At 36.1% G+C, this 16,798-nt stretch overlaps 1 protein-coding gene across 3 annotated transcripts in view; it reads right to left on the reverse strand.

Annotated features, from left to right (window-relative positions):
* Positions 1 to 16,798, reverse strand: part of plxna4 (plexin A4) — a 341,756-nt gene that overhangs the window by 299,561 nt on the left and 25,397 nt on the right. For all 3 annotated transcript variants that reach the window (XM_015352424.2, XM_069192541.1, XM_069192542.1), the window contains one exon: positions 8,414 to 8,596. In XM_015352424.2, the coding sequence (XP_015207910.2) occupies positions 8,414 to 8,596 (183 nt within the window). The remainder of the gene's footprint in view (positions 1 to 8,413; positions 8,597 to 16,798) is intronic.

Consider the following 16,798-nt stretch of genomic DNA (forward strand, 5'->3'; position numbering starts at 1 on the left):
GTTAGGCTCCAGCTCCCCCTGCGACCCTGTACTGGATAAGGCAGTTTAGAAATGGATGGATAAGAATTATTTTAAACGACAGGAGGCAACTTAATCCATTGTTGTTAGTATCAAAGTGATCTGAGAACTTCATCCACCCATTTTTTTTTTTAAAAGGCCAGGGAATCAAGTATCAACAACATGGCTCGGTAGCCAAGTACATACAGTACTTCCACAACCCTTTGCATAAAAAAGTACCTGCTGTTCTCAGTTTAATGTCTGCCAGTTTGGGAACTGTCAAATATTTACATCCCACCTCCCTGCTACAACCCCTTGAGAGAAAAGAGGGCAGTTTACATGTGTTCTTGAAAACACTTTCCATTAAACTATCAGCAGTTTTATAGGTGACAAGACCAGTAAGTAAACAGGCTATCATGGTACAAGTCTAACTGGTGCCCAGTGATCTCAGGATTTCCCAGCTATAGTTATGCTTACGGAGAGCTATTGACCACAGTGAGTTTGAATAAAAACAGACTACAAGAAGCCTAGTGTATTCAAAGCAAAGCTTCTTACCAGCTCAGCCTCTTTAACAATAAGGCTGAATATTGTAAAGACTGTATTTTAAAAAAGCACATATTGAATTCGTGAAACTTTAATCAGTCCATTTTTGGATATTTTCATCCATCCCTATCAATATATGTATAGCCTTACATTATATTCATTATTTGGCTTAATATTTAGAAGTTATTGTAATGCAGGCAAGTAACGTTTCTAGTTCTCTGTGTGTATTTAAGCGTATTTAGAAACTGTGCAATCTGAAGCTCTCCGGGATAAAGGATACAGACTCCAGACCTACAGTAATAAAAGAGTACTAAAGAGAAAATATGAACTTTTGTGTTTGGGGAAAAATATTCTGCAATACTGCACGTTAAAAATATGCAGAACTCACCTCAGGATTTTCATCTTCTTCTTGACTATGAAAACAGCGCAACAATATTTAAATCACTAGAGAATACTGTATTACTTTCATGTATACTTTTATGTATTTGGTGCCCTGCATATTTTTTACACAGGCCAAAAGATACATGATCTGTTCTAGCCTAAATTAGATCTTATTGGCTTCAGTCTTACACTTTTGAAAATCAAACAAGATCTGGTGTTTTAATAGTGCCCTGGTTAAAAATAATTTAAAAAACTGTGATAAATATTATGCATTGATAATTGCCAATCCTTTAGAAAATACAAAAATATGTTGGCCTAATGCTGCTTTTTTAAATAGGAAAAGATATTTTGTTGCTTTAATTTCAAAAGGCAAAAAAAACACATATCAGACAATGAGAAATGTGTATTGGAATTTAAAGTTCCATGCTACTGTTTACATGATATAATTTATTTCTCTGGAATGGTGGAGCAGGTCTTCCTTTGCAAAAAAGAAGAATGAGGCCAGGAGGTTAAAACAGAGGCATTATTTTCTTTATTACCTCATTCCATGGAACCATTACTGTTGAAGAGAGCACAGATGTGTCACTCCACTGAGCTGGCCTGAAATTCAAAACCTGCATCATAACCCTGTTCCTCTCAGACCAAAGTTTGTACACAGTGCCTGCATAGCTGTCACTATACATGGTAAATGTTAAATGAGCCTGACCTAAATAATTGCTCTCTAGTCTATGACATGGAGATGTGCACTTAAAATGTGTTTCTTTTTCTCCCTGTTATCTCTTTTCTGAAAAAGGTTGCAGTTTTTTAAGAGTATTTGAAACATATAATTATACAGTTTCTTAGACAATCTGAAAATAAATTGATTCGATATTTTAAGTGGAAATGCAAGTTATTATCATGCTTGTTTGCCTGAATATCGTTAACTTAATTTAAAAAAAACACCTAAATTGATACTAAATGATGCTTTGACTGGATACCCCTTTTTAGGAGACTGCAATCCTGTTCTTTATACTTGTGAAGCCTATGGCAAAAGGTTTTGAGTTAAACAGGTCCCCTGACATGATTAATAGCTCTGCAGTTCAGGCGGAAGTATCCGTAATTGTGCCAGCTATAAACTGCAATTTTTTCCCTGTTTAAATGACCAGAAAAAAGGGATCTTTCATTTTTCTAACAAATAGTGCCTACATGGGGTTGGTTTGTCTTAGCTTTTTCCAGAGGTTTTACTGCATGCATCTCTTAAAGCAGCTATTTAAGGAATGGTTATGCTGAACTATTACATTTAGAGCACATTTCTGTTAAATTAATCAAGGTAATTTTCACATGATAAAAAATTAAGGCGAAAAAATAAAAAATATATATTCTAAAGCAAACGAAGAGAGGGGCTTTTATGAGGGGGGAAAGCAAAACACATTAGAGCAACCTAATACACTCTGTCTTTGCATGAGATGGGTCAGAGGGTAACAGGCATTAAAGCATAACGCAGGAAGCACTTACACTCCTAGTGGAAACTCATTACCAAAATGCACTCAGACATTACCACAATCAACAGTCCAATCAGGCTTGGTGTAAGACTGAGTCTTTGACAGTTAAATGACTTTCCTTTGCTGTCACCTGAAAATGCAATACCATTATAGCTAGGAAGGTGAAGCAATCCTATCACAATGTTAGAGTAATGGTACATAAACAACTCTGGCGAAAGTGCAAAACCAATAGATAAATCAATAAATAAATACTCCACCAAGTCCAGTAATTGCAAGACCTATTGCTCTCTCTATTTTTGTGCTCAAGTGGGAGATAGCTACTGTATTTACCAAACAGAAGCATTGACCACATTCACAACCAAAGCTTGTGGCAATGAGGCTTATTGTATAGATTTTGCTGCTCAGAAACTGCAATACATCCAAAGGTAAATTAAGCATGCTCACATGCCTTCAATTAAAGGAGCATTTCTTGTGTGGAATAAATTATTCTATGATAAATGAAATGCGCTGCCACTTACAGTCATGCTCAGGGATGCAGTTGAGGTTTAACTTTGGAATGGAAGGTGGAAAGTGCCAATGCTCCATAATTCCATATTCCATAAATGTTTTGTCACAGATAACCAGTGGCGCAACCTCCTTGTTGAGGTTGTGACTCTCATGGAAGAGTCTGTGTTTGAGTTAGTTAAGGCACACAAGTGTACCAGAAAGAGAACTGTTGACTTTGAGTTGAATGTAGAATGTGTAAAATGCTAGCTTCTAAAACATAAATGTATGTCAAGTCCTACAGATTGAAAAATAATAACAAATGAAAACCTGAGTTTAGGACAATTGCATCTCCTGGCTAATGTTCTCATTCCACACTCTACTGCACTTGAATACCGTACGTACATCTGTATGTATGACTTTTTGAATTTTGGTTGCTGTTTGAGAAAACAAAAAAGCATTGATGTTGGAGCAGACAAAGTCAAAAAGACGATTTAAAAATGTAGGTGTCATTTCCCGGCAACAGAGTGCTGGTTTAACAAACCTGTAAATGGCCTGTTTAAGAATGCTTAAAAAGGCAGCCTCATTCACAACCCTAAAATAATTTCCTAGTAAACAAAACTGTGCCAGTTCTTCTGGAACAGAACCCAGACACGCTAATTACGATTGAAATGAAAGAAGGGAAGTAGTTGTGGTGTGTAAAGTGATTTAAACAGTCATGGTTTGTTTTGCTCTCCCTCAGCAATGATGCAGCACAGCTCCTCTCTCTCTCTTCAGTCTTTGAATGAAGCGCTGATCCCCATTGATACATAACACCCTACCATTTGTTCGTTGGCACAGTTGAATTAAACTGATTTAAGCATTAAGCGTCTAATACAGCTCACTCAGCCTTTTAATGTTATGGTTATACTGTAGTTCTGCTTTTGAAGTTCTATCATTAAGATATCACTGCTTATGAGAGCACAGAATAAGAATATTTTAATCCGTTCTGATTAGAGTCACACCAGTCAAATTATTAAAGGATGATTTAGCTTTTAAGAAGCCTTCTTTTTATGAATGAATGCAGACTTTGAATATTTTTTCAGTTAAATCCCTTCTTTTCAGTAAATTAAATAAACTAGTACAGCAGAATTATATAGAAATATATAAAAATTATAAGTGCCATCGCAGAAAACGTTCACTATGAGGACAATCCCATCTATTTGTCTGTTTTCATGGGAGTAGTGTATTGTACTGTACTGTATATATCAATAAATGGTTAAATCTGTGAACTTTGCAGTCTGACTTACAGAGCATTCTTAAGCATTAGCGTTAATTAAAACAAAAATGTAATAAGGAAACAACCCTGAGTTTAGGATAGGAACACATTATGCATTGGGTAAAAAAGTGATTAGGCAGGGATAAGAGTACTTAAGAATAAATATAGCATGAAGTATCCAATTTCCCTGGCTGTTTATTTCATATTAATTATTAATCTGTGAGAAAGGCAAAATGAAAGCAGAAAAACAATAATACAACCACAAATACTCAGCTGAACAACTCCTTGAAGACATCACAGTCATGAGGTGCAGAGCTATTTTTAATCCAATTTGCACTTCCTGTTGCAGGAGGTCTTTCCTAAAAATAAGCCCCAAGTCTCGAGGTACAGCCCTACACAGTCAAGTGAAGAAGCATCTTTTTTTCCTATCCTTCATTAGCTAAACTGTGCAGTTTCGGATCAGCCAAATTGAGGTACTGTACAGTACTTTGCACTGAACAACTCAGAATTTCTTGCTTCTTAACCTTTAACTTGCCTGGCATAACAAAGCGATGGATTAGTGCTGTTTGGAATCGTAGCTTCAAAATTTGCTTGTGGGCACTTTTGTGGGCTGAGGCACTTCTGTTCCCAGGCCTTTGTGGCGCTTCGGTTTTAATTTGTAGTTTGCCTCCTGACATAACAAGCCTAAAAAACTTGGGAATTTGGATGGAGGCCTAAGCACACCCAAAGTCATTATGAGAACAAGATGTAGGCAAAACAATGCATTGGTTCTTTGAAAAACAAAAGCATAGCTAAAGGCCCAGCAAGGGTAAATGCCAGGCAATCCCAAAGAGAATAGAGGGCACCCCATCCCCCCTCTTCAATATTTCAGAGCCACAATACAGTTACAGGACTGTCAGGAAAGTAATGAATACTGGGAAAAATAAAGAATGGCCATCTATTACTCCATTATAGTGCTGGTTTTCAGTCTACGTAGAAACGTCTCAGTGCCTCTGAGAAAAACCAGGTAAAAAATGTTTTTGATGCAGGTTTCATCAAAACAGGAAGAAAAAAGGTTATACTTTCAATCTAAAACACAGAGCAAAACAGCTAGAATGTACAATTTGACTTGGCCACCTCTAACTTTAGATTTAATCCCTGCTTACTGTGGAGAATTATGACTTGATGTGAGCTGAAGCAACAGACATCTGTCCTTTGGTATTACGTTTCAGACGAAAATGTTTAGGCAAAAATATATTAGCAAACAAGCCTACGTTTTATAAATCTCACATTTCCTGAGTATGACATAAACACCTGGACGGACAACATGACCCTGCTCCTTGACCAGCAGAATGTGTGGATTATATTTTCTTCCTTTAGCAGAGAGCCTGAAGCTTCACCAAAATATGAAGAAAAGTGTAATTTTTGAGAAAACTGATGATTGCAAAACATGAACTGAACCAATGCCCTCTAGAGGCTAACCAGGGTTTCTGAACTATGTAGTAGATGGCCTTATGTTTGTTTTCTCTTCTTGTTTCTTTATGTTCTAAAATACTGATAAACCAACGTCTCAAAAAGCATGTTAGGTAAGTCAAGATAGTAATTAAGTGAGAACATGGGCCCTATTGTATTAAATACAAATAGCAACAGCAGCAGCCCTAATGTCCTGCCACCCCAGCATGCCCTCGGCAAAACACCGTTCCCTGTTGACAGTTTTTGACAATACAAGAGAGGATGAATTTACATCATGTGTATGTATTAGGATGCAAAAAAAAAAAACAATTTAAAACAATAACCACTGAACTCTACAGGGCTTTGGTGGTGTTGATGGCTGTTTATTGCTGTGAAACTCACCAGGCAGCAGACAAAGTATTAACCATTCTCGTTGCAATACACACAGAACTGTCCTAAGGCATATTTCATCATTAGCTCTTAGCAGTTAATCCCCTGCTCCAGTGACGGCTGCTCCTGAAACGATTTAAATAATCTGTATTGTATCATGGGTTCTCCACTGCCGTCACACATCAACAGATGAGCCCAGTCACATTTTTTTTTTTAACATTTTCAGAGAAAAAGAAAAATGTAATGTCTTAAAACACATTCTGACCCCAGAAGCAACACCATTTTGCATTTTAGAGCTCCATGTCAATAGGATTTTTGAAATCAACAACAGAACGTTGTAAGATGAGGAGAAGAGCTTTATATTACAGTGGTTCTTTTCTGGATGGAGATGAATATCTTGTGGACGAGTCACTGGAATCTTGTGCTTTAATGAGAGAGCGGCCATTTGTTAGTAATGATGGCTTGGGTACAATAGTTTACCATTCAGTTGCTCTCTTTGTTACATTGCATACATCACTCAAAAAAACATGTGCTTTCATTTACCCATTTCCCCCGAGAAGCAATGGAACGTAACCATCTCATTCCCTATTTGTTGTGTCTGGCCACTTAATATAATTCCATATTTCCATTTTCAAAAGGAATTTTTGCATGTGCAGGCAAAGATTTATATTCATCTTTACCTTTACTTCCACAAAAAGCTCCTGTTTAATACTGGTGTCTAAGACTTTGCGGAAAGAAAAAGCCACAACAACGCTTCCTGTTTTATTCTTTTTCAAGATTAACTGATCATCATACTGAATATGTTTCCTTACAAAGGACTGTCGCAGAACATTAGAAACCCAGCATGGCATCTCACTCCACTCGGTTTCTACTGCCCAAGCATTACTAATTGGGATTAAGCAGTATCAGAAACAAATTAGAGATTGACCATCCTTCGTGTGACACACGCTGAAAATAATTATTGGAATACTGTTCCTTGGATCACAAATAAAGCAATAAAAACATATATCTATACTTTAAGTTCTTCTTGTCATCCAAGAGGAAATAGTTAGAAAACTGAAACCACATTTGGTTTGGGGTTAGCCACAATACAACATAGAAAGCAATCTACTACACAAACACAACAGTTTCAAATTTCTTGCATTTATGCCACATCCATATAAAAATGCAGCACAGCAAATTTCTCTGGAGATGTCATAACCTATTAATATTTATTTCCCCGTGCTATACTATAGTATTCGATTTCACAGTAGAAACAAATGAACGATAAACATTCTTTGTATTTATTAGACCAAAAGCCAGATAATCTTGATATTATTGACAATGTATGACTAAAAGAAAAGGTGTTGAAATTCTTGTACTTCATTGTAAATATTGCTTCATACCACACAAATGAAAGGAGGATCACCCATTTAGCATCTTAATGTTTTTTTTCCTTTTGTTCTATCAGCATTTACATTTTATACTATACACTGAGTAGCACAACTTTACATTTTATCACTTCCGTGATAATGTGAAAATTGAAATGAATGAGAAATAAAAATTGGTCTAATTTCTTTTTCCTTTCACCCTTCTCAGGTTGCTTTAAAATGGTAATACTACCATTTTAAACGTGCTATACAAAATCTTACTCCATCCATTCAGTTCCAGTTCAAACAGAAAACCAACAAGTGTGTGACTCGCATTAGCTTTTAACCAAACATTATTAACATAACACAGGCTTCTTGAAAAAAATCCAACTTTTAATTATTCAACGATATTGAACATTTGTTCTTCTGAATGGAATTTAAAATTGATCTGAGGAAACATGACTCTCCAATGACAGAATCATGCACCTCGAAGAGCAGCATTATTCCGAGGGCACAAAAATAAATGCCCATCACTTACACAAGTCTCGGTGACAAGGCCTCTTTGCCTTTTTACTCCCCATTGCACATACTCACGAAAGAACTGGCATACTGGCCTGCCCACTCTCACGTACTTTTATACTGCCTCCTTCTCTTGGTGTGTCTTGAAAACCTGAGACTGAACTTTAAAGATTTTGCTCTTTAAAAGTTTTCCAAACAAAAGAATAAAGTCAAAATCCACCTGGGATTCCCAGATACCATCAACAGTGAAGGAATTTATGAGGGCTGATGAGCACCATTCAGTCCTTAAAATACTGTATATTTTAAACTTTGCATTTTCAATTACAAAAATCAAATTACAAATCAGAGGAATGTATTCCTAAAAACATTAACAGCAGTGGTACTAAATAATTTAAGATCTCGTGATTTCCTCCCAATTTGAAACGTTTACACAAGCTACCATGCTCTTAACCATGCCTGAATAAAGTGCCAAGCATAAGGTCTTTTTTCTACTCATCTGATAAGAAACAAAACTCTTCCTTATAATGAAACCTTCTAGCCAGGCCCAGACCAGTCCCATGTTTAGACAAAGATAGCCTTACCTTTTTCAGTTTGCCACTCCTGGTGCCGATGAAAGCCAAGGAATGGTTCTTGTACACGTAGGCGATGACTGAGGTCATTCTGTCCGACTCTTCGGAGAACAGAGGGATCCCCCGAACCAGCTCTGATACTCCCAGTGGGGCATTCATATCCAACCCACAAAAATTGTCATCGATTGTTAAAAGCTGCAGACAGAAGAGAGAACATATTCTTGAGATTACATTACTAAGACTGGTTACACTAATCCACGTGGTTCTACAGAGCAAATGTTGCTGTAACAGTAGAAAGACAATCACCTTACAAGACTGTCAGGACACGAGGTTTAAACTTCTTATACCAAATACATTTTTTTGATTCCTCTTTTATCTTTCAAGGCCTCATCATAATGCTTTTCATGGAATGCAGGTTTGTAAAGAAGGATGAATGCGCAGCTGTTACCTCTGAGTGCTAAGCTGTATAGGTTAATTGGTGTCTCAAGATTGTACTTGTGTGTTTTCCCTGTGATGGACTGGTCTCCCATACAAGGTATAGTCCTTGTCTTGGGCCTTAAGCTTCCTGGAGAAGTTCACAATACCCATGACCCTCACAGGCAGCCTTCTGAACGTGGGTGGATGGATTAATGACAACAAGTCAAGACATTTAATTCAAACCACGATGATTTTTGTGATTCAAATTGAGGAAAGCTCAAAATAACTTAAAGCAAAAATACAGCATAAAACCTCAACCAAAGAATTTGAGCAGAATGTTTTATTTGCCAAAGGGGTACAGAGTAAAAGTAGTTCTTCGGCAACTGTAGACACAGTTTGTGAAGCTCAGAGGCCGCTGTAACAATTTTTTTATTGGTCACAGCAGGACACAGCAGTGAATGGACACAGCCAAAGAAAAATGTATTGTACAGTATGACAAAGGAAGAGGCATGTTGAAAACAAACAACATCATGGAATGTAAGGTGGAAACTTGTAACAGATAGTGAAATAATTCCACATTTCTACTTGGAAACAGAAACTCGTGATTTTTTTTAAATTATTTTTTTCATCCCAATGTCTGACCTTTACAAATGCTTTCCTGTCAGACTCAGCTAGGCCCAGTGGACTCTGCCTGCCAAGCCAGACTAATGGTGTTCATTTAGAGTGGGGGGCTTGTTAGAAGAACTGCTACATGATTTATCTGCTTTCTGCAATGTTAGTCTTTCTTCTGCTGTCTTACATCATTTGTGGAAGCCATGGATCAGCTCTGCGTTAGCTGTTCCTGTATATTACTGGCTTTTGCTTACTCCTATAGAAAGTCTCAGGTTCACCCCTGGCTTTTTCAAGGTTTTTTTATTGGGGACAGAAATGATCTCCATCACTACAAGTTTCGTAGTGAACCTACAGTATGTACCGTGAGTGCACATTTTCTGAACTGGTACCAAAATGAGCAGTCTGTACACAAGGGATAACAACTTTGAATAGCATATGACAAGGAAAAATATTTGACGAGCAAAAGGCTTATTTGCCAGTAATACATTTGGGTATGTTCTATGAAAACAGAAGTCTTAACCTTTATGGGGACTTCAATAATGTTTTAACACGCTTTGTGGAAAAACCTTTCTTTTTACTCTTCCTTCAAAATCCCTGAATGCTCAGACATGTATTTTTACCAATTCTCAGAGAAGGTAATGCAATTACATTCTACAGTACATTTCTGTAGAATTTTTCATAGATCTAGTCTTCTGATCATGGTTCATAATGCCAATGGGTTCAATTCACAACTGCAAAACATGATGCCTGGAGAAAAAGGCCACCACAGCCATGTCATCACAGTCCTTTCCTGCAACCTATTGGAATATACCTATTATCATCCAGTGTAGCCACATGAAGTCTATGGTTTTACAAACCATAAAAGCAAAAAAAAAGATAGCTTTGTGAATAGAGGGTGTGGATCTATTGTTTGCAGTATGCAGTAAAGCTGTGCATTTCTTTTTACAGTATATAGCTGCAGAAAATTTATTTTATTTTCAGATTCGTCCACATTACTCTGATTTTAGAAGCTACATTTCAGGTCTTTGCACAAAGCAATTGGATTGCTGCTCACTCCTCTTGTGTATGACATACATGTAGCATATTGTAACCTAACACGAGCAATGAACAGAAACCAGCCCTCTGGGGTGCCCAGGTGGCTCCTTCTCCAGTCAGCGCAGTACTGATGGGCACTCAGTGATGATCTTGTGGTCTGCTGTGGTGCTCCACAGCTGCAAACAGGGCTGTCATGGTAGCTCCAGCAGAACACTTGAGCTCTAAAATGATGCTGGCAGCTGCATTTAAAGCCAGTAAGGCCTGGCAAGGACAATATCGTGGCTCACTGAGATCTCATCCTGCACCTTAGACTGGAGTCATCCCTCTCTATGAATTTACTGCCCTTGATGTAGAGGTGGCTTTTAATGTTCACACCACACGTAAGACCTCTGAGGCTGAAGACAACTGAGGAAAACAGCCTGACTTGGGTTTGTGAAACAAGGTGATCTTTTGTCAGTTATTCACCTGGCACACAAAACTGTCTTACGTTTTAGCAATTTTATGTTTTCTTGATATTAGATAACCTGAGAACTAATACTCAGATCAGAAAAATAGTTCATTTGCTTTCATTTACCATTTTATACAGTAACAAACATCATGTCATCAGAAATCCTGCTGAATTAGCACATATGTTCTGATTGCTATATTTGATCATATATTAATTTTCCTCTGATATTTAAAAATATATTTTTCCATTAAAAAGCAATAAAACACTATATACCTTAGAACACGCTTTCCATATTTTGTCCTAAGAGTTCTGAAAACATCACAGACAAATGTAAATTTGCATCATACCCATAATTCCACACTATATTCCACACCTTAAATATGAAACTGAAAAAAAAACTAAAGACATTTAACTTCTAATAACAGCCTTAGTGGGGCATTTCTATTTTTCATTGTCCAAAACAACAGAATAAGATTAGTCAGGCTGTCTCTAGGACACAAAGAGTCTATGTTGACTGATCATTTAGTGACCAAACACAAAGTAACATATATTTTGATAACAAAGCTAAATGAGGTATATTTAGGATTTTTTTCATGCTTTCACTATCTAATCATACTCTCTGGCTCTTAGTATTATAGGGCCTCTAAGGTTATAGGCAATTTGATTTCCCTAAGTACATTGTAATTTAATTGGGCATTTCTGGAACAGAGGGTGTTTCTTTGGAAACACAGAATTTCCTGATGGCTGTGTGAAGAGACAAGTTACAGCCTGAAAGTCTTAAAGCACCCCGCTTTCAGCATGTAGGCTAGTTTTATGAAAATACAATTCTTCATATGGATCTTCAAAGTACGTGAACATTAGTGCAATAAAAAAAAAGCTCAAGTAAAGAAAAAAAATCAAAGACACAAACCAAATGATAAGAGCAGCAACACATCAATCACAGGCCTCTACTTTAGCAATCCTAGCAGTATCAACTCTCATTTCTTATTCAGGCTCCTGCAATTTTTTTAATACGCTTATGTTTCAAACCATCACCAATATCATAGAGCTAGTATCCTCATACATACACCACCATGAAATTAAAAGTAGCATTCTCCTTCATCGCCACCAAGTCATTAACCTGTGAGTGCAAACAGACTCATCCATAAATCACAACATACAAAATGTCAATTTGGGATTGTTCTAGAAGAAATTACATTAAATGAGGTAGCAAGTGTGAACGGGACATACAATAAACAAAAAATGACTCCTTGAAATGTCTTAACTGTGTACTGTATGTATATGCTCATCAAGGAAAGACTGCAATCATTCTTAAATCATTTATCTTTCTTGTTTATACTGTAGGAACAAAAGGCTGGGAAAATAACTATTTTAATTGAAATCCTAGCACAGTATTCAGAGATAAAAAATATTTTCAAATTATTACTGAGGTAAAATGCCCTTTTAAAAAACAAACACTGTACATTGCGAGTAGAGGAAAAAGGGTTATTTTATTTGTCTTGCTTTTGATTTTTTTAAATCTATGGCCTGTCCATTCAGTGATCCATGCTGCCCTCTATTAAGCTCAGCATGGATGATGGAGCAGTAGCTCTATGCTCTTCTATAGTCTGATAAGAGCATTCTTTCCACTGGAGTTATGAGTTTTGTCTGGTCCTTTCAAAAAAATGTACAGCCACGGCTTTTTCAAGTGTTTATCTTTTTTTGGAACAGTAGTCTAAAAGGTCAGGATTCATCGTGCTTCCAAGTCTTCAACTGCAATCAGGCTCACACATTCCAATTATTTCGGCCTATGTCAATTTTGTTTTTCTTCAGACTCTGTCAATACATTTTGGAACCTTGGAAAACTGTAGTTACTTCATAAACAAAACTAACAAATGAAGGAGAGCTCCTATATCCTCTAATCTGACTGCATTTCTAAGCTATTTACTTTATTCACATATTCTGCAATGCAGTGTATTGCTGGTGCAGATTGTGTCAGATGTCACCTCAATAAATGCTGCACTTCAGTGGTGAATGAAGTGGATCCATTCCTATATGTAAACCACTTTTATTTCCTTGGGATGAAAAGTACCTATTTAACCTTACAAGATAACCGGCAGTAGTGCTGTACCACTACACACTTTGGAAAATCTTTGTACTGTACAGTATATAGTATTTAAATATTCCAGCACTAAACTTACAACTAATCATACTTTTATAAACACTTGTACCCCCCAAAAAAAGCAGTGGATCTGCTTCTAGTATTTACTGACAAAACCTTGAACGGAGTGTTCAGGAATGTGCAGTCCCAAAATTATCCAGTTCTTCATTCATTCCATTCTGAAACTAATTACAAAAAGTGGGGCAATTGGGCTACTGCTAATTTCTTGGGAAAAGAAGCCCGAACCAGTGAAGTTCAATTGCTTTATGTCTCTAATCTATTTGGCAGAACGGCCACATATACCTGGACAAAGGACTACAATTAAATACTCAAAGAATTCAAGAACAACAGCACTATAAAAGAGATGAGAGCAAAATGAAATTGTGCCATATTATGGTTCCCTGCCGTACCCAGAGAACACTTTACCAGCTCTTTTCAACCATTAACCTGGACATTAATGAGCTCTGTAACATTATTTTCTCCTTTATATCAGGTTCTATAATAATAACATTATGTATGATGCTCTCTAAATGAATACGATTTGTCGTATACTTAAAATGTTAAAAATGCAATTTATAGTCAATGGGTATTAAAAATGATTTTTTTTTTCGATTTGGCTAGAACTCTATCTATATGGAGAAACATAAAAACAAGAATGGTCAATGAAACTATTGACTTTTTAGAAAATATATATGATTTTAGTTGGATTAAGTTTAGTTTGGTTATACTGAAGTAAAAACTTCAGTAAACAGGATGTTCGAAATTATCCAGATTTTTTAATGAAAACTAAAGAATGAGATCAGTATTCACAGAACTGAAACTTTTGTTATGTTAAGTTACCAAACGAAATCCGTTTATCTCGTATTCATTTTAAAAAGCAAGCTCTTCATTATTAAACTAGTAAATTTAATAGTTTCATTACTGTAAGTTCTTTATTGATTGTAAGATATACAGTACAGTAAGCCTTACCCTGAAGCTGTCTTATTTTGAAAAGAAAAACATCTCTTAGAAAAGTGTAAAGATATCTGTGAAGTAGTAGACATTAACATTGTTATCTGCTGTCTAGACTTTGCTATGTATTGCTAGAATGAATTCAAGACATCACTGATAAATATGGAAAGTTTAGCAAACTCTATTTATTAAACTAAATGAATAAGAAAACAGTCTTTCAAATAACGGATAGCAACAATTTTTTTTTGATGTGATCGCACAGGAATTAAGAGTGTTTCTCCGTCATATTAGTTGGGTAAATGTTACACTGCCAGTAGAAATCAATCCAGACTTGAATAAAAAGCGATTTGTATTGCAGAAAACCAGACTGAAAGTCCTAAACATCCTCCAACTATGGCAGTGATGTCATCATCTAAAGACATGTCACTGCACTCATTTAATCAATAGGAGTAGCTGAAAATGGAGCCAGGAAAAATCTATTGAGTCCAGTAATCATCTGCTAAGGATTAAGATTTGTAAAAGTATGAGACCTTTGTAAGAGAGTAGTAAACAACATAAATGCAGACATTGATTCACAGCCATCTGAATATTATACCACTATTTGACATTTTGTAATTAATTACATTAATGTGTCTTCAGAATTTCTTTCAGAAGAGCTCACCCAAAACCCCATACATTAAAACTGCATTATGTAACCAAAATGACAGTAATGATAAAACGTTATGTTACCCAAGAAGGAGACAGCGTTAAGAACTCTCAGTAGCACAGATAATTTTAAAATTATGTGAAAAAAACAGTTGTGAAATTCATAATTTTCTGATGTGTGATTTGATAGTTGAGTAATTACTGTGTAATGTCATTTTGATGGATTATGACCTTTTCTTTATTCTATGTACTGAGATTTAATTACAGTACAGAATAAATGCTGGGAAAAAATGTTAATGAATAAAAAATAGGTCTATACAAGAGCAATTCATTGTCCATGTTTAAATTTAAATTTTGCAAGTCTATAAATTTTAGTAAAGATATAACACACCTATTTTATTAATTTACTCTATGTACACAATTGAAAGAATGTTACAAAGAAGATTACGGATTGTGTCCAGGACTACATGATACTTTTCAAACTTTTATAAAATATCTTAAATTTGATTTGAAAAAATCAATTGCTGGAGACTAATAAGCAATTAATCTAGTTTAAGAGTCATTTTCAGGCATAAAAGCTTTAAAAAGTACTGAAAAATACCTGTTCATGAACAGAGATATCCCTTGACTGTAATTAAAACAATGTAGATTAAAATTTGACTTGGATCTTTCAAAAATGATCAAGAAGAGTTCTTCTGACTTTAGACTTTCCAAGATGCTCCACCTTAATTGCCTTAATGGAGCAGTTTCTCACAGCTCTACCTGATCTGTTGTGTAGCGGGGCTACTGGTGTTTCCTTTTTGGTGGGTGTTGCACGTCTGGGTATGTGTGAGCACTGTGGGATCTTCTGGGATTGGGATTCATTAATAGTAAGGAATTAATTATTTTTACATCCTATGACCATGTGCATTACAAAAGGTTATTAGTTTCTTCACAAAGATCTTTGTCATGCCATACAGTATCTAGTTTTGTATTGGCATTTTCAACAGGTTATTCAGGTTTCCTCATATGTCACTTTCTGACAGCAAATTAAAGTAATGCACGCCAGTTCCACCTTTCCTGCATCTTCACTCCTGATATTGTTTAATATGTGGAATATGTTCAAGTTGTCCCTTTGCCAATTTTCTTTGTGATATTCTTTATGGCTGGAAAGACTGTTACAAGCTTATTAGCTCCATCACAAATCCCAGGCACAAAAAGACATCGGAGAAATATTTAATTTTTAACTGCTCACTTTCAGGATTATTAGCACACAAACATGTTTTTGGAGAAGAAGAAAAATCTATTTTCTAATATGCTATACTTCAATGACTCCCGGGTTTTTCTTGGAGAAAAGCAAAGACAATTTATTTATGCTAGATTCTGAGATGGAATATGTGTTTGCTACAGTCAAACTGAAGAGACAAAAATAAGAAGGCAATACACAGTTATTGTGCACAAACAAAATAAACTCTGATCACTGATAGTGGCGTGTTTCTGTTATTGAAGGATAAATTGAAAACTGAGCAGTGGTTATGAAAAATCGAAATTAACAGTAATGTTGCAAAACCTGATTACTTGATCAAATTGGGCTGCCTGGGAGACACTAACTGGCACTGATTGGATTGGTTTAGTATGTCGACCAAGGGATAGCTGCTTGAATTCGCACTGATTGCTGCACAGTGGAAGGAAGAAAAGCAAAGACATGTGCCCATCCAGCCTGTACAAAAAGCCCTTCAATACACTGATGACCCAATCTGTGGTAACTATGGAAAAAATACACAAATTGCCCTTTATGTAACTGAAAAAAAGCCTTGCTTCTGGTTCAGTCATAAAGGGTTCCGTGGTAAATTCCATAGTATATACTGGACAGATCAGCTTGCTACACCTCCAGTATGTCTTATAAGTTTTTTTTTATTTCATATTATATTCACAAAGTTGGGTGTTTTTGACTTGTTAGAACCTGGCAACAGTTTCTCAGTTTACAGAAAACAAAATCTCAGACTCTTCAAAAGAAAGGAGTGTAAAGACACAGTAGAATTCATAGCTGAACATTTTCAATTGACTTGTCAACAAAAACAGACACCCTCACCTCTAATAGGCAAATGCTGGTGTGTCCTATTGAGCCCACTTGGAAGGGTTAAACCTGTGAAGCGGTTTCATAGCATGT

This window comes from Lepisosteus oculatus, chromosome 7, assembly GCF_040954835.1.
Source record: "Lepisosteus oculatus isolate fLepOcu1 chromosome 7, fLepOcu1.hap2, whole genome shotgun sequence".
NCBI classification, from domain to species: domain Eukaryota; kingdom Metazoa; phylum Chordata; class Actinopteri; order Semionotiformes; family Lepisosteidae; genus Lepisosteus; species Lepisosteus oculatus.